This window comes from Antennarius striatus, chromosome 3, assembly GCF_040054535.1.
Source record: "Antennarius striatus isolate MH-2024 chromosome 3, ASM4005453v1, whole genome shotgun sequence".
Classification (NCBI taxonomy): domain Eukaryota; kingdom Metazoa; phylum Chordata; class Actinopteri; order Lophiiformes; family Antennariidae; genus Antennarius; species Antennarius striatus.
Genome location: NC_090778.1, coordinates 8698744 through 8723469, shown reverse-complemented (window position 1 = coordinate 8723469; position 24726 = coordinate 8698744). Strand labels below are relative to the sequence as shown.

The window sequence follows — 24726 nt, the reverse complement described above, 5'->3', positions numbered from 1 at the left end:
GATGTGTGTGTGTGTGTGTGGGGGGGGTGGGGGTGGGGTTGGTTATAAATAGAGGCATGATCTTTAAGCAAGAATGCCATATATTTGGTTTTCAGATTACATTTGTATGTGTGTGTGTGTGTGTGTGTGTGTGTACGTGTGTGTGTGTGTGTGTACGTGTGTGTGTGTGTGTGTGTGTGTGTGTGTGTGTGTGTGTGTACGTGTGTGTGTGTGTGTGTGTGTGTGTGTGTATATACCAGTGTATATCAAGGACCCGATTCATGATAAAATATGCAAAAACATTGTTGAAACAGTATCATATGTAACATACTTGTCTGTAAACTTAACATCATCAAATCTAATAATTCTATCCACTCTGGGACATCGTCTTCACCATAACTGTCATCCTACTGTAACAACAAAAGTGTGAAAAAGAAAATAAGAACTGGATAAATAGGATAAGAAAGAGTGAAAGTGTGTGAAAGAAGAAAAGAAGAAAGGCAAGATGACAGGGAGTGAGGTGAAAGGAAAGAGGAAAAATGTGTGAGTCGGAGGAGGGGAGGGAACATCTGTGGATGTGTGTGTGTGTGTGTGTGTGTGTGTGTGTGTGTGTGTGTGTGTGTGTGTGTGTCTGTGTCTGTGTGTCTGTTTCTGAGAGAATGAGAGGGCAGGGGAGGAGAGGGAGGCGGCAGTGGCAACGCTGCATCATCAGTCCTGCCACTACAGCAGAGGGAGAGGCAGTTTACTGCCTGCCTCCCTGTTCCTCCGTGTTCAGTCTGACAAACACACACACACACGCACACAAACACACACACACACATACACACTCTGTCACTTTCAAACTCACACACAGACGCACACGCACTGGAAACCGGTCGTCTGTGAGCCAAAGACGCTGCACAGAGAGGAGATCCTCCTGACGTTATCCACCACTTCTGGATGTTGGGCTGTCTTCAGGACTCTTCTGGCTCAGGCTGTGTGAGCGTTCATCCTGTCAGAGGAGCGCCGACAGAGTCTGATGTTGCCTGTTTGGACTCTCTGGCTTTTGTTTGCTGAGACAGCATGGAGGAGTGTTAACATCAGAGCTGCTGGGAATGTCAGCATCGTTTTCTCTCCTTACTCTCCGTCTCCCTAAAGGAGCAGAAGTAGATGCCTGTGTGCAGAGTGATTACCTCAGGACATGCAGTGAAGACGGGGATATGACAAACAGCTGCACAGGGAGGATGGTTTGCAGCGCAGCATTAGACTGGCATCTCTTGATGTACTTTTGGAATTGTTTTTGTTTCTCTATGTTGAACATTTGTACAGCTTACAGCAGCAACAGCAGGGGCTGGTTGCATTTTACAAAGAGCAATGGATTACCGCTACTTTAAGGAAAAACTTAAGGGAGAAAAGATGTTGATTTAAGGAGAACAAGTTATGGACTGTATTTGCAGGGCAGGATTGAATGAGCAGCTTGAGGTATAAAAAAAGAGACTTGGGTGATAGGATGATGGCTGCACTGAACTGAAATTACCTTTGATTCTTCTCTCTTTCCATCAGTCCAAACATGAACTCTTCCATGGATGTAAACCAAAGTGATTCTTCTCTGTTCTGTTTATTGGGTACTGTGGGTTACTCCCAAAGCCTTGATACCTGTGTGCTGGAGGTGTTTATCATCCTCTTCCTATCTGTGCTCATCATCGCTGGCAATCTGGTGGTCATTTTTGTTTTCCACTGCGCCCCACTCCTACACCACCACACCACCGGCCACTTCATCCAGACGATGGCCTACGCTGACCTGCTGGTGGGCGTGAGCTGCCTGGTGCCCTCACTGTCACTCCTCCATTATCTCAGAGGCCTGAATGAGGAACTCACCTGCAAAGCATTTGGTTATATGATTTCTGTGCTGAAGAGCGTCTCCATGACCTCACTGGCCTGCATCAGTGTTGACCGTTACATCGCCATCACCCGCCCGCTGTCATACACCACGCTGGTGACACCATGCCGATTGAGACTGTGCATCCTTCTCATCTGGGTCTACTCTGCTTTGATATTTCTACCATCCTTCTTTGGCTGGGGGAAGCCAGGTTACCATGGGGACATATTTCAGTGGTGCGCAGACTCCTGGAAGACCAACCCAGGGTTCAGCACTTTCATCGTGGCGCTGCTCTACGCTCCAGCGGCGCTCATGGTCTGCTTCACCTATGGGAGTATATTCAGGATCTGCCAACAGCACACGAGGGAGATAAGCTTGCGCCATGCCCGCTTCAACTCACAGACGGACGGCGATAAAGCCGAGCGGGGGGAGCGGTGCGAAGGTTGTCCAGACAAGCGATACGCCATGGTGCTGTTCCGCATCACCAGCGTGTTCTACGTCCTGTGGATGCCTTACATCCTCTACTTCCTCCTTGAGAGCGCTGGGCTTTATCACCACAAGGTTGCATCCTTCCTCACAACATGGCTAGCAATTAGCAACAGCTTCTGTAACTGTCTCATCTACAGTCTCTCCAACAGTGTCTTCCGTAAAGGCCTCTGTCGCCTCTTCAGCCCGTTGTTTCCTTCTTGCCTCGGCTGTGCGGACAGCAAAACGGTGCCATCGCCGATTGGCCCACATCCAGATCGTTGATGGCAAATCTGAGGATGGATTCAATGTTTGCTGAGTAGAAGGTGCATTTGGTCCCGCTTTGAGGACCCTCGCCATAGAGAACAGGGAGGTGCCCGTACAGGTGCCCGTCAGTTTTCTCAAAAATGTGATTTTTGGTTGTGAATTTCCTCCTTGTTCTGCCTTGAATGCTGTTCACTCAGATGTTGACTTTTGTGGAAGTTCAGTATTGATGAAAGCAGCCTGTTGGCGTAACATTCATGCGTGTCAATTCAGAGCTTTTAATGAACATACTTGCCTGTTCTGACTCGGCAACTCCCAGATGCAAAAATCTTTTTTTAATGTGGGACTTGTTTAGTGTGATCCACTGAAATGCAAAAAATTGAAATATCTTTGACTGAATTGTATAATTTTTTACCCATATAGGGTAGCTTAAGATGTAACACTTGAAACTATTTATCTTCTTCCTTTGGGGAACTCCAGATACTAATGTGTGTGTACAGGAAATTACAAGAAAGTCATCTGACAGTCATTGTGTTAGTGTGGTAGACGGACTTCAATCTCCTTTCCAAGACAGAAAATTGAGATTTATCTTAGACATCCGTGTGTGTTTTCTTCCGCATTAACCAGCTGCGTTTCCGTCCAAATATATTTTTACAGTCTGGGGTTTAACATGAAAACATTGATTTAAGAATTAGCTTTGCATTCTAGGATGACTCCTGACCCATGAAGTTATTCTAAGACAAAGATACAAATAATTCTGTTTATTTAGCTGTTTCCTCTGTTGTTTCTGCTCAGGGTGATTGGAGTTTCTGTATATGCATTGCGCTCATAAAAAAAAAGGACTAATAAATCACAAGCCATGTATCATCATGCGATGATCATTTACTAACCTTTAGAGTTGGCATCGCTGTTGATGATGAATCTACTGCTGTGGCTTCTTTTTTTTTTTGACCTCCTATACATTTTGATGGTTAAATATATAAAATGTGGTTTTGTAGTCGCTTTGGGGGGTTATTGGTTGCTCCTAATGTAAAGAAGCCCCCCAGCAACACAAATGATTTTGTTGACAAAGGATTCTATTTTATTAGAGATCCTATTTGTCACAGCCTGTGTTCTGACATACTGCATATGGGACTGAAATCATTAAGAAGTGTTTATATGCATCAGACAGATTAAAAAAGACCTCAAAATGTCTGAAAGTCAATTATTTTTAAAGTCACAATAAAATTGCTCCTGAATTTGACATCAGTTCGTTTGTGGCTATACAACAAGAGGGAAAGAGGCAGAAAGGCAGACAAATATGACATCAGTATGTGGCAAAAAAAAACCTTCTGTCTTTTTCTCCTGGTGCTGTTTAGTTGGCCAAAGCTAAATCTGCTAAAAGGATTTTTTAATATGACAGCATGTGAGACAAATAACTAATAATTGGAATAAATGGAACTAAATCCAAACCACAGTTAATTCTCTGTGACAGAATAAATTTTACGTTACCGCTTTATTTAACAGCTGCCATCTCAGCTCGTAGATTCTAACTATTGTAATTCACATTATTTCTTGTAATTGGAGCCTTTTTTTAATTACATATATAGATTAATAACAGTACCATTATGTACTAAATGTGATCTAATTTGATTTTCTTAAAGTAATCACACTTGTTTCAAGGTTATTACCCAAATGTGAATAGGATTATTGTATTTATACTGGACATTTTCTGAAGATTGTCCTGAGGCAGAATTCAGATTATGTATGGTCTATTTAAAAGATTATGAGCTAAAAAGACAAATGAAAAGTGTAACCTACATTTCATGTGTTTCTGCTGGTCTGAATGTTTTAACTCTTATGTTTTCAATAAGATATCCACACACATTTGATGCATTAAATGTGTGTCAAATATATTCTGTGGTGTTATGGATAGAAGTTAGATTAAAAAAAGGGGCCTTTATAACAAATTTGCTCGTAAAAGAAATTATGTTAGAATCTGTCAGATTTTTCCGCAGCAAGAAACAAATGCTTCTGAAAAGATTTAGTAAATACTCTTATGAACAAATGTACTTGTCAGTTTATACTTTTCCAAAAAACTGTTTATTATGACAAGATTGCAAGCCAGAACACTAATATCAGAACACTAGATAAGGGCTGTTATCTACAATGTAAACATTAAAAATCTTATAAGAACACTAATAAAAAGTCAAATCTGACATTTCACCTGTTCATAAACTAAAAAAAACTTTAATTATTTAATCAGTTTTAGAGGAGATGTGGATAAACTACATCCCATTACATAAATATGGGTGAACAAGGGGAACATAGATTTAAAAAAACCCCATTTATTTCATTGTGACTTTAAAAGCTGCTGCTCTCACGAAGTACTGATTGATTATCTTTCAATGTATTTGGAGTCACATGTCAGCGCAGAGGTCAGGAATCCGAGCAATGGTTTAGAGTTTTGCAGTAGGAAACTTCCGTTATAGTAGGCACATCAGCTGCTGTCAGGGGGAATGACCCTGTTGCTCCTTAAAGGTTCTTTTTCTATAACATTATGAACTATTTATATTACTTTTTTTCCCTATGCGTGCCTGTTTTACATATACATTATATGCATTATATGAAAATGTATGTTTTCTGCAAAGCATCGATGTTTCATCCCTGCTTTGATTGCTGTGAAAGATGCTCCTGATGGACTTTAAGTGCATGATTCTGGATCAGCATCCCGTCTCATGATGCTACTGAAAGTAACTGACTGTGCTCTTTGTCTTTGTATCCTAACTGCTGTTGTGTAACACAGATTACTTATCGTGTCTCTTTGTGAGACAGGAGTTCCTGTTTGCTACTGTTCATGTCAGAAAACAAGAGTGCCGTGCGTCCTTCTGCCCATTATCTTTGTCCTGGAATCTTGTATTGCAGATATGAAAAAATGTAGCTTATCTAGATAGTGGAAAACCACATTTTTAATGAAATTAGTTATGAGGGTTTAAACAACTAAAGCATCAAAGTTTTGATTAAAGAAAAAAATTAGTAAAACAATCAAACTTTTATATTTTCCTCGCTAGCCGTGGGGTGCAGAACAGTTTGCTTGTTTTCCTCAAATCAGAACTAATCAATAATATCTGAGGAAAAATCTGAATGAAGGGCTTTAATTCTCTCAACACTGGTTTAGTAGTTTGCTATTCAGTGTGTTATCTGAATAAATGACCTTGAAAATCTGTTGTAGTTCATTTCAAAGAAGGTATAATCATGTCATTTAAGCGAAATATTCTAATTTCTGTCTTTTGAATTGATTTGGAATCCTGCTTTAAGAAAATATCTATTTTGGGAGCAACTCTTTGAAAATCTCATCTGATAAAGATGAATTATTGCTTTTTTCAACAGTGAATACAGGAGGGAGGGAGGCTTTTTATTTGTCCAAGTTTGGCACTGGCTGAATCCTAACATCTCATCTCTGCCAAATTTGTCTTTGTTAATAATAGCGTGCTAACAGATACTTAACATATCACACTGTGAGTTACAGAATGCTGCTGACTTCTAGTCACCTGTGTGATGACTGAACGGGTATTTTGCAAGTTTGTGAGCAGAATTACCCAAAAAGTAATTCCGACATATTTTGCAGAGGTTGTTTGCCACCAGAGGAACATCCTTCGTAGTCGCAGGTGTTTTTATTTATGGCATAGCGTGCAAACTGATTGGTTTGTGCTCTCCCTGAATAGGTCTATGTGTTTTTCTTCAACCAGTGGATGAATTGGCTTCAAAGAAACAACAATCCTGGAGTGTTCCTCCTCCTGCCAAAGAGACAACCGAAACAAACAAGAAAAGGAAGTTATACTATATTTTATCTGCTTCTAAGTCAATGAATCAGCTTCATTAAAAAGGTCACCTGACTGTTATTTACAAAAATGCTTTCTTGAATTCAATTTTAGTGCTTCATTCAAATTTGTTTGTTCCATTGCCTCCTGCATGTGCATAAATGTTATTTTCTTTTGGTTTACTTACTAAACTATAACAAATAGTATTAGTTTGCTGGATTAACTAATTTACTGAGTTATTCTACAGGGTTTGTCATCATTAATTCTGTCGTTGTTGAATCATATTCGGGTGTTTAACAGTAAAACCAGTAACAACTAAAAGGGATGAAACTAGTGTTTGTATATCACAAAATATAATATATATGACATAATCTATCTATCTATCTATCTATCTATCTATCTATCTATCTATCTATCTATCTATCTATCTATCTATCTATCTATCTATCTATCTATCTATCTATCTATCTATCTATCTATCTATCTATCTATCTATCTATCTATCTATCTATTTACTTTATATATATACTGTGTATATATATATATATATATATATATATATATATATATATATATATATATATATATATACACACACACACACACACAGTATATATAATATATTTTTAACAGTAATTCCACAGTAAAAGTCATTTTTGTGTGTGTGTCCCCCCCTTCAAACATAATATTAATTATATTAACTGTGTCTGGCTATGGTAATTGGTAACAATGGTAATGCTACTACAGTCAACCCATAATGAGCCAGAATGTTGTTTTTCTTGGGATGTGCTGTATTCGTCTGGCTCCAGATCTAGGTCGTACCTCTGTTAAGTTCTGTTTTATCTGGCTCACATGACTGCTCTGTTTCGGTATCAACCTACTGACTGGTCCTGTTGTGAATGCGTGACGTTACTGTCTGTGTTTCAACTGATTAGGCTCACATGAAAGTGATCAGAGACAGTAGTTTGTTCAGTGTTAAATTGTCCAAGAGCAGCTGTGTGGGTACAAACAGACTGATACAGATTCAGAAAATCCTAAATGCAGCCTCATAACTGAGCGATGCTGTGGGGTTTTTTTTTTCACAAAAGAGAAGTAATGCTGTTATTGTGTTATTGTTATGACCAACAATAAATTGTGGATTATGTACGTATTGAACAAACAAACAAACAAACAAGCAAACAAACAACAAACCAAAAAAGAACCAACAAACTAACTAAAAATGTAGCAGGTAACTAGCTGACCGACTGACCGACTGATCACCACGATCATTTTCATTCATTCATTCATTCATTCATTCATTCATTCATTCATTCATTCATTCATTCATTCATTCATTCATTCATTCATTCATTCATTCATTATCTTGATGACCAAACAATCACAAAACGTCTTTGCTTCAGGTGTTTATCCTGTTTATTATGGCAGGACCAGATAGACAAGCACTCATTCACTCCCACAGTCATACCTACTGTTAATTTTGAGAGATCAGTTCAGCAGTTCACTGCATGTTTCTGGAGGTGGGAGGAAGCTGGAGAACCCAGAGAGAACCCATGCAGACATGGGGAGAACATGCAAACTCCACACAGAATGGAATAGAACCCAGAACCTTGTTGCCTTAAGGTGACCGTGCTACACACTACGTCACGGTGCCACCCAGCTTCTTCACCAGTTTCTGGACAAGGGTAAGTATTGGAAAAACCAAACCAAATCATATTGCTGTCCATGTAGCCTCAGTGCAGATTCTGTCTTTAATAGCCCAACATTTGGTTCATTATTTTCATGTGTGACTTTTCATTTGTGATGTGCGTTGCAGAGTCGACCGGGCAGTCAACGGTAAAAAATAAATGGCTTGGACCCGAGGCAGTTTTATTCCATCACTTATTTACTTCATTAGTGAACTGTCAACAACTCATTAAAAAACAATGAAGAAAAAATGTCCTTTGCAGTTTGTTTGCAATTTCTAATAACATGTTCAAAGAGATGCTTTGTCTGATTATACAGTCCAAAAGTCACATGAATACTCATGAGAAATTTGACATGATAGAAGCTTTGTTATTTCTTCTTTGACATTTTTTTGACAATATTGACTCAAGGAATAGTCAAATGGTATCATCAGAAGAATTTAGTCCACAGCATGACCTCTCAGATGAGTCAGAGCAGGTTGTTTGAACCTAGAGACCTGATGATGGCTTTCCAGTGTGTCAGATAATGTTTGTCACAGTCCTGACTTTCTGATTGCTGTTCTTTAAACTCTATAGAAGCTGCTCCATGCCTTAAATTAGTTTTGTTGTGTGGTATAAATGGATCCCACAAAGCCTCTCCACTCACATCTTTGATCCCCTGATTCAAAAACATGTGATGTCAAAGTTTATGTTTTTATTTTCCTGTGGGAAAATCATGATGTTGTCAGAGACGGACTGCAGTTGAGAGTTACACAGAGAATTGATTCCCCCTGGGCAAATGCCTTTCCACAGAGGTTCAGCAGTGCCAAATTTGGACCACGATGGAGAGCAGTAGAGAGGAGTGGAGGCGGTGGGGGCAAAGGTTTAGAAATGGGTGAGATTTTATGTGTTTAGCTTGAAACGGACCAGCTCAACTCTCCACCACCCACACACTGTCATTTCCAACGTGTCATGTGATGAATGTGACATCTGCTGGCCTGAAAGTAACAGTCACTGTTCGCTCATCTTGGACTTATTTTGGGGAAAACCTGGACAGTAAATGGCTGGCAGTTTGGGAGCACTGAGCACAACATAAATCCACTTCAATGAATATCAGTTAGTTGACCTCTGAGCCATGGCCAGGCCAGGAAGCCGAACATCATGATTAGTACTGTTGTAGTATAGCTGTTATAAATACTATAAACTCAAATCTTTCGGCTATATCACCTGTTATTACATCCAGCTTCAAATCGGTGTTGTATTGTAATTGTTAGTGTTCGTGTGTTTGTCCATCCGTCCGTCCGTTCGTTAGTCCACCAAATATCTTCGCAACCGTTGCAGATAGAAAGATGAAACAAAAAGCGCATTACTCAGGCGGCAAAGGGGATGATTTCCTTGACCTTGAGAAAACTACGTCAAGGTCAAATTTCAACTTTTTTACACTCAGAAACCGGATAAAATAGAAAGACTAGGGAGAAGGCCAGTGTAAGACCGTAGATCAAAGCTACTGCTGTGATCAATGACAGTAGGTCAGAGCACTAGCTTTGATCTTTGATCTATGCAAGTAGGTTAGGGTAAAATTTTGAATTCAGGGGTGTCGCGGGATGTTGCAGTCTGTGCCTGCCTACGTTGTAGTTGTTAGGTGTGTCTGTTACTCTCTCCAACTCTTTTTTTTAAACCTGTGTTCTTTTAGTTTGCTAAATGTTAAAAGTTAGATGTTTTTTTTATTTAGTAAAAACCGAGTACTGTTAAAAATCCTACCATTGTTTTTGAGATGTGAATTATTTTTTGCATGAATCTTTTTTTGATTTTGTGTTAACACGGTTATAATTGTAGTTTGGCTTTTATGAATAAACGTGATTTTAAAAATCAAAAATCTCTCTCTCTCTTTCTTTCTGCTTTGATCTGAGAATAACATAATAAAAGCACAAAGGATGGACAGAGTGATGTGGTGAAGGCTGCTGTGGCCAGAGAGACAGCCGCTAGGATGGGAGAGTCTCAGCTGGAGAGAGAGGAAGGGGATGATATTGTGATAGGATGAGGAATTATTAAAAATCCTAAAAGAAAAAATACTGACACAAGAATGCATAAAGGGAAGAAAATTGTTAAAGAAACACTTCAGACACCTACTGATTCAAGTAGCTCTGAGAACGAAAATGAAAACAGTCTGAAAGAGGCCGTAACAGAAAAATATGATTTGCAAAAGATCAAAAAAATTCCTGCAAGACTCATAAGGTTCAAGGGCCAAAGTAGAAAATTCCTTTCCTGACCTCAGCATGTTTCTAGATAGCATCCGTTTTTATTTAAAAAGTCCAGAAGGAAGTGACCAACCAGTTTTTACGAGTTTAAAGAGGTTTTTAGATTGAAAAAACTAATGACAAAAGTAAAAAACATGATTGTGGAGAACAATTAGTTGGTTTTTGAATTTTGTCTTCTTGTTTTTTTTAAAAACTTGTGTTTTAAGTACTTTGAATGTGAAAGGAGCAGGGGACATGGAGACAAGAGCCTTTGTTTTTAGTTTGATAAATGTTAAAAAGTTAGCTATTTTCTTTGTTCAGGAAACACACAGTACTGGTTGGTTTTGAGATGTGAAAACGTTTTTGTGTCATTTTTTTTTTGATTTTGTGTCAAGTGATTATCTTGTAATTTGGCTTTTATGAATAAACATAATTTTCTAAATAAAATAAATCTTTCTCATTACTCCAACAGGTCAGAGCAGAAACTCCGCCAGCCTTGAATCTGCTCGAGATTTCTGCCTGTCAAAAGCAGTTTTCCTCACCTTAATCTCCACGTTCTTGGTTGTTGGTCTCTGTCTAAACTGTCTTGACAAAAAATATTTTGGGATTTGGTGTTATATAGAAAAATGTGATTGAACTAATTGATTTGTTATTTAACAAGACAAGAGCCTGGATGTCAGGTTTGTTTAAACAAATTCAGGAGGAAAGGTGATGAAATAATGAGCTCGTACGTAATGGACGACTCCAGGTGCTCCAGGATGACTTTCATATAAGGAGCTGTGTTTCACAAAAGTTTCACAGTTTCACAAAAAACAAAATTCTGCGATATAGCGACGAACTATTTATTTTATTATTTACAGTAGTTTAAATGTTCATGAGCCCTCCCCATACTAATATTAAAACACCTTATATTTGTATTACCTTTTTCCACATTCTTATAGACTTTTTAAAGCACTATTGTGTCTCCGGACGCTGTCAGCCAATAGCATGTGCATACGGTATCACGTGAGTACCTACTAAAAACCATAATGTAGTGAATGTAGTGCATCTTGAAGCGCGAATATGTGAGGGATTACTGTAATTTGTTTTCATAGAATGGGATCAATATCACTAACTTTCACTTTATTCTGATTGTCATAAATTTGATTTACTTATTTTCTTTTGTCTTTTTGTGTCCTTAGATAACTGCAATATGAATCTAAAATGACTCAAAAAGAAATGGCGTGACAGCAGCATGAAAATGGTTACTATTACTAACTGGTGACATTTTTTTGCATTTTGATCTTGTAAATGGACTCATTGTCAGCGTTTGAGAGAGTGAATGACCTGATCTTCAGTCAGACAGACAGAGGGCTGTATAAACATATTATTTTGTCAACCAGCTATTCGTAGAAGTGAAGAAATTGATGGAAATTAATTATAAAAATAAAATATTGTTGGAAAACAACTTTTTTTCAGTGAATCAACAAAAAGACATTTGTTGCTGATCAAAAACACAACTATACCATCGGTCAGATGTAGTAGAAACAGTAGTAATGTAGTAGGATGGGCAGAAGAGGAGAATCCCTCTCCCCTATCAAGCAGACATATAGTGGATGTTATATTTGTACAATCGCACAACATAAACACAAACACACATCGGGACAGAAGCAGAGACATATGCACCCATTATCAATGAGGATATTATGGATTTGGAGGACAGAAGAGAAACTTTACATTTCAGACCGTTTCAGACCTGAGCAACACAACCTCCACCATGGAGGTTTGTACAGAAGTCAGACGGCTGAAGCCCAGGAGGTTTTCACTAAGATATCACAGCCAACAAACTGATGATTGATGCTCTGGTAACTCAAAGCTCAGGTCACACCTCCTTCTATACCTTCACCTGTTCTGATAAATACTGGGACATCAAAACAATTTTCTTTCTTTGGCACTCTACACCACCACAATGGGTCTGAAATGAAATGGACAGAATGTGATTTAACTGCAGACTTTCACCTTTAATTTGAACATATTTACGTCCCCTGTCAACTACTTTTTGATGGACAAAAAGTCATGTGACAAACTAAACAAGAATAAATCAAACTTTCACTTTTTAATTCTTGGTTGCACATCTTTTGCAGTCTAAAGTCTAAAGTCTGGAATATGTAGAAATCAGCAGACGTTGGCTTTCATCCCTGTTGATGCGGTGCCAACACTCTACTGCAACTGTCTTCACGCCCTGCTTGTTATTGGGGAATTTTCCCTTCAGTTTTGTCTCCTTCGATTGGAATACACAGAGGTAATTGACTTGGCCATTGCATAACATTCCACCTATTTGCCTTGAGTGAGTCATGGATGGCTTTCACAGTAATGCTTCAGGGTAGTCTCCATCTTCACTATGAAGCATTGTCCAAAGAGTTCTGAAGAATTTGGCTGAATATGAGCAGATAATTTTGTCCGAAACACTTCAGAATTCACACTGCTGCTTTTGTCAGCAGTCACATCATCAATAAAGATAAAAGAACCAGTTGCATTGGCAGGAATACATGCCCATGTCTTGACCACATCTAATCTGGTCTCCTGGATTTTGAGGCTCTCATGCGTTCAAGACTTTTTAAGGAACCGAAGAGAATATGTGAAGAAAATAAGGCAGCAGTAGTCCAGTCTACTAAATCTAGGGCTGGGGACCAGAGGGTGGCCGGTTCAAGACCGGTGTTGAGCAAGAAAATTTCGGAGTGTAAACTGGTAGTGGGAGGTGCTAGTTCACCTCCCGAGCACTGTCGAGGTGCCCATAAGCAAGGCACTGTCCCCTTTATGAGCTGCAAATGTAATTTCCTTGAGGGTATCAATAAAGTATATCTTCTTCTTCTTCATTTGGGCACACCATGAAGGAGCTGCTCTCTGCTCTACCTCCCCATCACTTGCATGCCAACAGGCCGTGTGTATGTGTGTGTGTGTGTGTGTGTGTGTTATGGGCCTGCATCCACATAAGCATGTGACTAACTACTAAATATACCAGTGGACAAAAAATTTACCCTACGTGGGATTAACAAATTTCATTTCATTTAATTTCAGAACGTAAGCAGTAATGTGAGGCAGTGTTTGACGATGACTGTGACTCTTTCATCATCTAAAGGCAAGATCAGAAAACAGAAGACGACCACAGTTTTGATCATCAAATTAAAATTGCTGTTAAAATTGCTGATTTTGTTTCTGGACTCGTTTTCATATAACCTCTCAAAACTTTACAAGATAATATTTTAAACATTGAAACAAACTGGTATTGTACTTTGAATGCAAAAGCGATTATTGTGGCATTGACATTCTGTGTAAACAAAACTCATCATCTCCATGATGAAGATAAAAAAAAAACTAAAAAACTTTCAGAGTTTTTTTTCTCCTTCAATTCCTTTGTTTTTTAAATTGAAGGTTCAGGTGGCACATTACCACCCCCTGCAGGTCACCAAAATAGTGCAAAACCATGAAAACTACTGTATGGGGCTTCTAGTGGTCAAAACCCAACAGTTTAACCTACAACTTTACGTTGTCCTTATAAGGTTGAGTCTCACCAACTTAAATAACATTTCACACGAAGTATTTTAATATACATTGCACCCTTGTTCCTCGCGGTTAATGTGTTTCTGGAACGACATGCGAATAACAAATTCTGCGATAAAGCAACAAAACTACTTATCTTATTAATTACAGAAATTTAAATTTTATGGCCCTCCCCATACTGATATTGAACCACCTTCTATCTGTATTACCTTTCCTCACACTCTTGTCGACCGTTTAAAGCACTTTTGTGTCTCACGGATGTGCGCTGTGCGTTTTGAGACTCACGGACTTCCGGATGCCGTCAGCCAATAGAATGTTTTATCACGTGACTACCTACTAAAAATCCGCGATGAGGTGAAGTTGTGAGTGTTAATTTGCGAATGCGCGGGGAATATGTATATGAAAAATTATTTTATTGTGTATTAAATTTGATAATTTACAATAACTTCAATATGATGGCTAAAAAGCAAGACCTATAAATGTTTCCCACTTTCAAGTTTAGTACTCCTTTCAGTCTCCTAAAAACACAAAGACTCCAGAACAAGAATAAACAAACATTCCCTCACCATACCTCTAGCAGTTTTGTATGGCAAACTCTCAGCTGACAAAAATAGAGATCGGCAAAAGCAACATGATGTAATCCGTGTGTGTGTGTGTGTGTGTGTGTGTGTGTGTGTGTGTGTGTGTGCTCGTGCACCTTATAAGTAGAAATTGAGACAATATAAACATGGAGATTGCTGCTAAAAATATCTGACATTACAATTACTGTAAATCCTTTACATCCATAAATCACACATGACGACCACATGAATAGCTGGACTGTAACATCACCAACAGCAGAAGCACCTCTCACACTGTACTTCAGGATATTTGTCTTAACATTTGTAGTTCAAGGTAGATCTGAGATCGTTCCAGTCAACATTGTTTGACAGATTTTCCACTGCTACTGTGTGTAATTTGCCTCATTGTGCTGGAGGGTTGAATAACTGACTAATATTGATATTTTTAGCGGCGTATGGTCTGGAGCTCCACAGACTCATGGTGGGAACCTCTGATACAAAAAGCTTAAATTCCTCAGCTTCCGTCTCTATTCTTTATTCTCATTTCCTGCCATTCTTCTCCCCTCATTCACACACATTCTGTCTGTATGGTTTTCAGTGTTCAGGCTTTTCTAATAGGTTTTTATGTTCGCTATTGTGGCACACAAAGACAGACTGCAGTAACTAGAGGCACTGAAGTTTTTAAATGGGAAGGTAAATTTCAGATTTTTGTATTGAGATTAATATGCACAATACTTTATTGATTGCCTACTTTGTAATTAAAATATCTAAAGACAGTGAAAACTGCTGTTAATCCAATAGTCTGAAGAACTCAATGACCTCATGTGAGAGTTTGCTCCTTTACTTGTTACTCCGGAGGGCCTCCCTGATGCTGATTACATTAGTAGTCGGTTTACAGTACACTGAATAAGAGGAACCCAGATAAACACAAACACATGTTTGTTCTGCAATTTCATACTCACAAGTCCTTCAGTTACTGAAAGCATCTCAAAAGTCATTGTAATCAGAAAAAAAAAGCATCTGCTTACTTCTGTTGGTGTCTGGAAATAAAACATGTTGGTTTGACAGCTGCTCTCACCTGAGAGAATCCTTCATGTGTGACTGACAGTCTTTATTCTAATTGCCATTGGCAAGGCATGACATCCCTGCTTCGATCAAGTTTTTAACAATGGAAGGTACTTGTGTTTCTTTCTGTGATGCCACTTTTATGACAATGTCATTAGATTTGTATGTGGATGGAGATGTGGATACGGGAATAATTTTGTACGCATGGAGGATGGAATCGCTCTCTGAACAGCCTTCTAGGTTTTTAGAGTAGTTTCCCTGAAGTGGTCTGTTAGCATTCTTAACATTCAGGCTTCCAACTTTAGCAGAAACTGTGGCTCTCAGTTTAAATGAGGCGTGTTAACAGCCCTAACAAACCATTTTAGGAAAAAAGAAAAGATGACTGTTGAAAGTTTAATGATTAAGTCATGCAAGTATTCAGAACTTCTGAGGGATTTTTGATTTGCAGTTTGTATGCAGTGAGGTGTTAACAAAGCGTGTCTCTGCTTGAGTGGGCATGATGGCAGCTCTAAAGGGACATGAGAGCTTTTCTCCTTCTTTTCCAGTCACACATCTGCTTATTATCAAATCTCCATTCTGTTAGATGACTGCTGCATTTTTTTCTAGCCCTTATCTGATTTAAAGACTTATACAATCCTATCAGCTCATCAGAGGGTGACTGACTGAAACTAAATAACTTAAATTAGAAATACAAAGTTTAACGCTTTGGATATGAGACGCCAAATACCAAATTTGGGATGGATATTCTTCTCCAGATCGTTCTGGTTAATCAGCTAACAGTAGTGACGTTAAAATTTTTGAGGTTTGAGTCGTTCATTTGAAAATGCTTGATGACACTTTTTGTGGTCCCAAACAGGGTGGTCGTGAGACGGGGAGTATATCAGGTGTGATGTGAGACAGTGGCCTGGTCTCTCTCTCTCTTTCTCTCTCTCTCTCTCTCTTTAGACAAAGGTATAAAAGATGATTGTGGAGAATGGTTAGTTGTCCACAAAAATATTGTATCAACGTGATTATCTTGTAATTTGGCCTTCAGGAATAAAATAAATTTTAAAAATTAAAATCTCTTTTTTTTGTGGCGGTATATATGCTTTGATTTTGTTTGCAAGCTGTCAAAGTTTAGATATTGCCTTTTTCCCTGCCATCCAACCAACTGTCATCACTGTATGGAAAAATCTGCATGCCACCTCCTCCAAAGGTTTCTTTCTACCAATGATCACCTACCAGGTTAACAAATGAAAGTCCAGTGCGTGCACAGAGCCAAAAATGGCCAGCAGACCTTCTTCATAGTTATTAACGACATTCTTTAACTCACATTCTTCCTGCCAAGCTGGACAATTTGGACAGATGTGCAGCTTTGGCAGAAGCAGACCACATTAACAAAACTGTTTTCACTTTGAACTGATTGAATAAATCTTGTAAGGCAATGCTCACCACCATCCAAGTTCACACTGCTCTTCAGTGGAACCACGTTCACCTCTCTGCTTCTGTACAACGTCCCTGGCTTGGGGTGAGTTTACTTGAGAGCACAATGTTGGCTTGTGGACGTAAAAGCCTTGTCTATCCTCATCACAAGAATATGACAATAAGAGCTGTTAACAATGAGATTTTCAGTAATGTCTCCTTTAACTCTTTCTCCGATAGTGGATGATTGTAGAAGTCCGGGGTTCAGCTTTTCCCTCACAGAACCAGTGACTGGATGTCAGGATGGCTGCTCATTGGGCAGCAGGCTAGCAGGCTGGAGGCTGGTTGACTGCTGGGAGGCAAGAATGGAGACTCAAGGGCAACATGATGGAAGACCTGGATGTAGACTGAGGGATAGATTCTGCAAATTAAGAATGTGGTGCCAATTTTGATGTCTTGAGTTGGTGCAATCAAATATTTTCTAATTTAAACTAGCACTAAAATGTCTGGTGGTTAAAACTAATCACTTGGAGCTCACAGTCTATGAAAACTGTGTTCTCAAAATGAACGGCCTATTGAGGACATGCCAAGTGAAAATTGAGCTTTATTTAACCAACATTTTGTCTTGAGAAGATACTTTTTTTTGTTTTTTTGTTATTCACAATCACAACACGATACACCAATGTCCACAGAACAAAATAGAAAATATGAGGAGGAAAATCCCATGGGATTTAGAGCTTATGAAGTAAATTTAGAAGATCGTCACCTCGTCATGACCCTCTCCCTCTCTGTGCTTCTAACCTAGTTTGACTCCTGCATCTTTGCTCCCATTTTCTCCACCCCACCCCAAATCAGCAGCGCAGCCATGAGGGATTTAATCCATTATTCAGGGAGGCTTCTCTGCTGCACAAACATGGCATCAATAATGAAATCAGCAGCAGCTAATTAATCACTGAAACCAGCAAGAGAGCAATCTATGAACCACTATGGAGAATATAGTGGTGTGTGTGTGTGTGTGTGTGTGTGTGTGTGTGTGTGTGTGTGTGTGTGTGTGTGTGTGTGTGTGTGTGTGTGTGTGTGTGTGTGTGTGTGTGTGTGTGTGTGTGTGTGTGTGTGTGTTGGTGGGTGGGTGGGTGTGGGGGGGTGAGTAGTTGAATTGATGAGGGTGTCAGGACAGAACTCAGTTCCTTGACATTGGGACTCTAGAACAAGATGTACCCACAATGTTAGCTGTCCTGTGGGTTGAGAGTGGAGATGGATGAGTTGGTCCAGCTGTCTGTATCTATGCCTCTATCCCACTGAATCTACAGTATGTCCAGAATACCGCACTTGGAATCACCTTTATTGATCTATTCATGCTGGTATTTTACAGAAAGAGTGAAGCATATCTGGCGAGTGAAACGCCATCTGTTTTTACTGTCGATTTTTTGTGCAGAAATGTCAAACTGGTCCCTCTGTACCTCATCAGCATCTACTCTCAAGTTGTCAAGTTTGTAATTAATGTTTGAGTAACAGTGGATGTAGAGGAGAAGTGTGTATAAATTACAAAGAGTAATAATATTTCAGAAGACTAAATCTTTCCTGCTGCAGAAGAAGAAACAGAAGTCAAATGAATTGACGTGTGTAGTTATAATTCAGTTAATTCTTTTTCCAGTTAATGCTTTTACTCTTTACATGCATATTGCCACATGTGGTTGTGGGGGATCCAGAGGGTGTATGAAGGTTTAGAAGATTCATTGTGAAGCACAGGTGAACAAAACATGAATCCAAGTCAGTGAAGTGTGGTCAGGGGAGGCAGGTGAGGCACAGCTTCGCCTGTCATCATAAAAGACAAAAGTGGAAAGAAGAAGCAATATATTAACTGGTTATATTTATCCAGGGATGTGAATTACAGTATTTTCCACACTATAAGGCGCACTGGACTATAAGGCGCACCCTCAGTAATTTGTTTGTTTTATAATTTATTTCATATATAAGGCGCACCGGATTATAAGGCGCACACAATAAAAAATAAATACAATTTATTTGATAAAATTTATTTGATAAACTGCAGGGCGGCACTGTGGTGCAGTGGTTAGCGCTGCAGCCTCACAACACGGCGGACCCGGGTTCGAGTCTCGCTCTGTGCGGAGTTCGCATGCTCTCCCCGTGGGTTCTCTCCGGGTTCTCCGCCGGCCTCCTCCCACCTCCAAAAGCATGCGCTTCAGGTTGACTGGCCGTTCCAAATTGCCCGTAGGAGTGAGTGTGTGTGTGTGCATGGTTATATGTCTTTGTGTGTGGCTCCGTGGTGCTCTGGCGTCGTGCCCGGAGTGTCCCCTGCCTCACGCCCTATGCTGCCGAGATAGGCTCCGGCTCCCCGTGACCCACAGCGGTGGTAATCTGAAGATGACACATAAACTGCAGCGGCTGTAGTTGCGCAATCCGTCCACTAGATAGAGCTGCGCTGCTCAGGCAGTCATGATTGCATTCATGACTTCCCGACTACCTTTCAATGGCCACTATTGTTATGTCAATAAGCCATTCTGAGCCTCATCAAGGAAAGCTGATCACTTGATCACTTTGCCATCTTAGAAAGAAGTCAACACACATATCGTCTTCATTTCTTCTTCTTTTCCTTTCGGCTTTTCCCTTCAGGGGTCGCCACAGCGAATCAATTGCCTCCATCTAGCCCTGTCCTTTGCATCCTCTTCTATCACACAAACTACCTTCATGTCCTCCCTCATTACATCCATAAACCTCCTCTTTGGTCTTCCTCTAGGCCTCCTGCCTGGCAGTTCAAAACTAAGCATTCATTCTACCAATATATTCACTATCTCTCCTCTGGACATGTCCAAACCATCTCAGTCTGACCTCTCTGACTTTATCTCCAAAACCTCTAACATGTGCTGTCCTATCTGAAGGAACTTTTAGTTCCTTATAATCCATCTAGAGCATTACGCTCTCAACATACTGGCCTACTGGTAGTTCCTAGAATTTATAAAAGTAGGACGGGGGCTAGAGCCTTTTGCTATCAAGCCCCTCTATTGTGGAACCACCTCCCTACCTCAGTTCAGGGGGCAGACACCCTCTCACAATTTAAGACTGGACTTAAAACTTTTCTTTTTCATAAATTTTACAATTAATGGCAACTTAGGTTACTACGTTTATTTTCATATAGATCTATACTGCTGGTGACTCAACATCCAGACTCACTGAGTTCCTCTCTCCTCCCCCTTCTCTCCAACCATCTCTGTTACTCCTCTTCTCCGATCTCACTCTCCAAGTCTCCAATCACACCCTACTAACTAAACTTCTTCCCTGGAGTCTCTGTGCTCTATGTCCTCACAGGTTTTTCTCAGGTTCACCCCTCATCCACCCATCTGCTATGGACCTGCTTTTCCCATCCCACCAGTACCACCCCTAACCTAATTATCGGCTGGGGTCCGGCTTCCTTTTTCCGCACCACCATACTGTTCCACCCCTCATCCACCCATCCGCTGTGGACCATCTGCTGTGGAACTGCACCTCCCATCCACCAGTATCACCCCTCACCTAACCATCGACTGGGGTCCTGCTGCCTCTCTTCCTTGGTGTCATCTTACTGTTCCACCCCTCATCCTCCCAGCTGCCGTGGACCTTCCTCTGTGGATCTGCACCTCCGAGCCCACCAGTATCACCCCCATCTCTCCATGTGCTGTGGACCTTCTCCTCCAAGCCCACTAGTACCACCCCTCAACTATCCATCGGCCGGGGTCCTGCTTCCTTTCTTCCTCCGTGCCGCCATACAGTCATCCATGCAGCTGTAATTGTGCCTTACACAATTACAGCAACCTTAACCATATTGATACTGTCTCTATCTGGCCTATCTGTCACTCACTCTCTGTCTCTCTCTCTCTGATGCTGTTTTTATCTTCCTTTGATTTCTTTTCCACCCAACCGGTCGAGGCGGATGGCCGCCCAAAAGAGTCTGGGTCCTGCCCGGAGTTTCTTCCTCATCGAGGGAGTTTTTCCCTGCCACTGTCACTTATGCTGGCTCTGGAGGGTTCAAGTTGGGTTTCTCTGTCTGTTAAAGTGCTTTGAAATGTTTGCTGCCATGATTAAGTGCTATATAAATAAAACTTGATTGATTGATTGATTGATTGATTGATTGATTGATTGATTGTTGTACTCATTCCTGATCCTATCCATCCTGGTCACTCCCAAAGAGAACCTCAGCATCTTCATCTCTGCTACCTCCAGCTCTGTCTCCTGTCTTTTCCTCAGTGACACTGTCTCTAGACCAAACAACATCGCGGCTCTCACCACAGTTTTGTTCAACTTTCCTTTCAATTTAGCTGAAACTCTTCTATCACACATCACACCTGACACTTTTCTCCACCCATTCCATCCTTCATCACCTCTTTTCCACACTCTCCATTGCTCTGGACTGTTGACCCTAAGTACTTAAAATCCTCCACCTTCTTGATCTCTTCTCCCTGTAATCTCACTCTTCCACTTGGGTCCCTCTCATTACCACACATGTACTCTGTCTTACTGCAGCTAACCTTCATTCCTCTCCTTTCCAGGACAAACCTCCACTTCTCTAGCTTCTCCTCCACCTGTTCCCTGCTCTCACTACAGATCACAATGTCATCTACAAACATCATAGTCCATGGGGATTCCTATCTAACCTCGTCTGTCAGCCTGTCCATCACCATAGCGAACAAGAAGGGGCTCAGAGCTGATCCCTGATGCAGTCCCACCTCCACCTTGAACTCCTCTGTCACACCTACAGCACACCTCACCACTGTCTTACGGTCCTCATACATGTCCTGCACTGCTCTAACATACTTCTCTGCCACTCCAGACTTCCTCATACAATGCCACAGTTCCTCTCTGGGCACCCTGTCATAAGCTTTCTCCAGATCTACAAAGACAAAATGCAGCTCCCTCTGGCCTTCTCTGTACTTCTCTATCAACATCCTCAAAGCAAATACTGCATCTGTAGTACTCTTTTTTGGCATGAAACCATACTGCTGCTCACAAATGTTCACTTCTGCCCTTAGTCTAGCTTAAACTACTCTTTCCCATAACTTCATTGTATGGCTCATTATTTTTATTTCTCTGTAGTTGCCACAACTCTGCACATCTCCCTTGTTCTTAAAAATGGGCACCAGCACACTTCTCCTCCACTCCTCAGGCATCTTCTCACTATCTAAGATCCTGTTGAACAACCCAGTCAGAAACTCTACTGCCACCTCTCCTAGACACTCCAAACTCCAAAACCTCTACAGGCATATCATCAGGACCGACTGCCTTTCCACTCTTCATCCTCTTCAGTGCGCTCCTCACTTCCTCCTGACTAATCTTTGCTACATCCTGGTCCACAACAGTCACCTCTTCTAGTCTTTGCTCTCTCTCATTTTCCACGTTTATCAACTCTTCAAAGTACTCTTTCCATCTTCCCATCACACTACTGGCACCTGTCAATAGACTTCCGTCCCTATCCTCAATCACCCTAATCTGCTGCACGTCCTTCCCATCTCTATTCGTTTATTAATTAAATATTGTTTCGATCAATCGGTAGTCCAGTCGGAGGTAAGGTGCAGCTATTTGCTGCTGTGTGTCCAAAACAATTTTTAACTAGTTTTTAATGTCAGGCTTCTAATTTACTGGCAAATATGACGCTGTTTTACTCCTAGAACTGACTTTAACGTTGGTGTCTCACCCTTGTGAATCTCACAGCACGTCGCTGCAGACAGAATACACAGGCCTGAATGCGCCCCTCCGTCGCCCGTCCAGAGCTATCAACTACATTTGTAAATCAGTTGCAGTTGCCATTGACACCTTTGTCTAGCAGTGACTCTGCTCTTGAAATTTCAGAAAAGGCTGTAAGTTCAGCTTTGAGGGTCTTTCATTCACCTTTATGCCAATTTCTCCGTGTGTTTCCACAGACTAATAGAATGGACCGTCACTAGATTCGAGATGACAGCACAAAGGCATTTTTCAGACCAATTAAGTTTAAAGTGGGTTATTTCCGACGCCAAATAGTTAGGAATTACTGAGATCAGTCAGTCAGTCAAACTTTATTAATAGAATTGTTGAAAGTTCCTTATGTTTTGCTACGTAATCACCAGTGCTCCTACAGTCTGCTCTACCGTCTGAGAGCAGCTCAGTCAGACCCGGGACTTCGGTGACGCCCCTTGACTATCGTTGTTAGGGGGCATACCAATATTAATATGAATATGAATATTAATCCATATATTAAACGCACCGGATTATAAGGCGCACTAGGGGTTTATGAGAACATTTTAGGCTTTTAGGTGCGCCTTATAGTGCGGGAAATACGGTATATAGTTTTTTTCTCGTTGAACGTCACCAATTTTAGATTATTTTTACTCAAAATAGCCGAATTTTCTCATTTACCTCTGAAATGCGGAGCAGAAATCTGCGGTGAGGCACCAGCCAGCCAAGCCTCACCATGGATTGTGCAATGGTTCGATTAGCTGTGCTGGCATGCCTACAGTGAGACCATAATACTGTCTCTCTATATGTCGCTAATAAAATGTTCAAACACATGTGCTCTATGAACTAAATTTTCATAATTTAGCTAATGTATACGATGTACAGTGGGTTTTTTTGTCAACAACTCCAGGTGTGTAACGTCTTTCTTGAGTATAGTGGTCCTGAAACGGCTGGAAAAAGGCACAAAGTGAGGCAAGCAGTTCTCGTCCCTCATGGTAGGGGGCGCTGGTGATCCCAGGGATTGGCCGAGGATTCCTCTTCCTCAGCCGCAGAAGCAGTGACAGTAAACTACAATTTATAGTCAGTGAGTCAAGTGCAGCCATTCATTTGTTTTCCGCTCGCCTTGCCTTACTATAAAAATGGAGTACATATCTCAACTCAAAAAATTTTTTTGATGCTTTTGTTCAGAAGGAGCTGTGCATGGACGCCATTTATAAGTAAACATATATTTAAAAAATGTGTAGGTAACAACAACAAATGTGCTTATTTGTGTGTTAGAGTGTAAATAATTCTGCTATGAGACTTTAAAATTAACCCAGTCACTGTTACTTGTTAAATGGTGAATAAGCTACACTGTAGGTTCATATTTTTTCACATCTTCATCTGATTATGATGAAGTCAGTGCCTCATCAGCCATAAACCTCACCGCACGTCACTGATCCAAGTGAAGGTAGTGTCCAGTGCAGCATCCTGGCGGCTGACTGTCATGAGACGACGCTGGAAAACATAGAAATACTCGTTCAGAAAGACACTCACTGTCATTACTAAAACATACCAGAGAAAGGATCAACTTCACCGGTGACCTCAGTGAAAGAAACATTAGTGAACAACAGCCGCACAGGAAGCAGAAATCACAAAATTCAAAGCCATCACACATTTACTCATTCTTAGCTGCAGGGCTTCATCTTTGCAGGTGATGAACTCACCTAAGCTGCTCTTATAACATTACATCTGGTTTGATTTACCGACAGCCAGAATCAAAAGATTGAAAACGATCAAATACCAAGAGTGGGTGATCATTAAGAAACAATAAGACGGGTTATTAGCAAAGGGTTATTATTATAAATTATATTTTTTTTAGCTGTTCAATCTCTAGATTCAAAGTATGCATCAAAATGTTGAAGCATCAGAAATAATCAGTGACTTTTTGACTTCCTTTCTTTATTTTTGCCAAAGAGTTTTCTGCCAGAAAAGTGTTATAACCAAGAGTAATCTGGAAGATGAGGAAGACGTCATCTTCATGTGGAATAATCCAGTTTATTTGTGATGTCTTCATGGAGAAAGAAAAAGTTTTCAGAAAATGACGAGGACATTTCATTATAACAATAAGGAATAGATGTGTTATCTGACTGCTAGGTGAGCCTGGGTGGATGGGTGTTTATGTTCTGGCCGTATCAAGGAACCCTTTGTTGA

General features: G+C 40.4%; 1 protein-coding gene across 1 annotated transcript; it reads left to right on the top strand.

Moving 5' to 3' along the window:
- Positions 1 to 710: 710 nt before the first annotated feature.
- On the top strand, positions 711 to 6331 carry LOC137592577 (probable G-protein coupled receptor 21). Its single transcript, XM_068310839.1, has one exon. It carries the CDS (start codon positions 1529 to 1531, stop codon positions 2585 to 2587), a length of 1059 nt encoding a protein of 352 aa, XP_068166940.1. The 5' UTR covers positions 711 to 1528; the 3' UTR covers positions 2588 to 6331.
- The last annotated feature ends 18395 nt before the right edge of the window (positions 6332 to 24726 follow it).

Coding starts and splice junctions, on each gene's coding strand:
- LOC137592577 (XM_068310839.1), top strand. CDS start 1,529: ATGAACTCTTCCATGGATGTAAACCAAAGTGATTCTTCTCTGTTCTGT.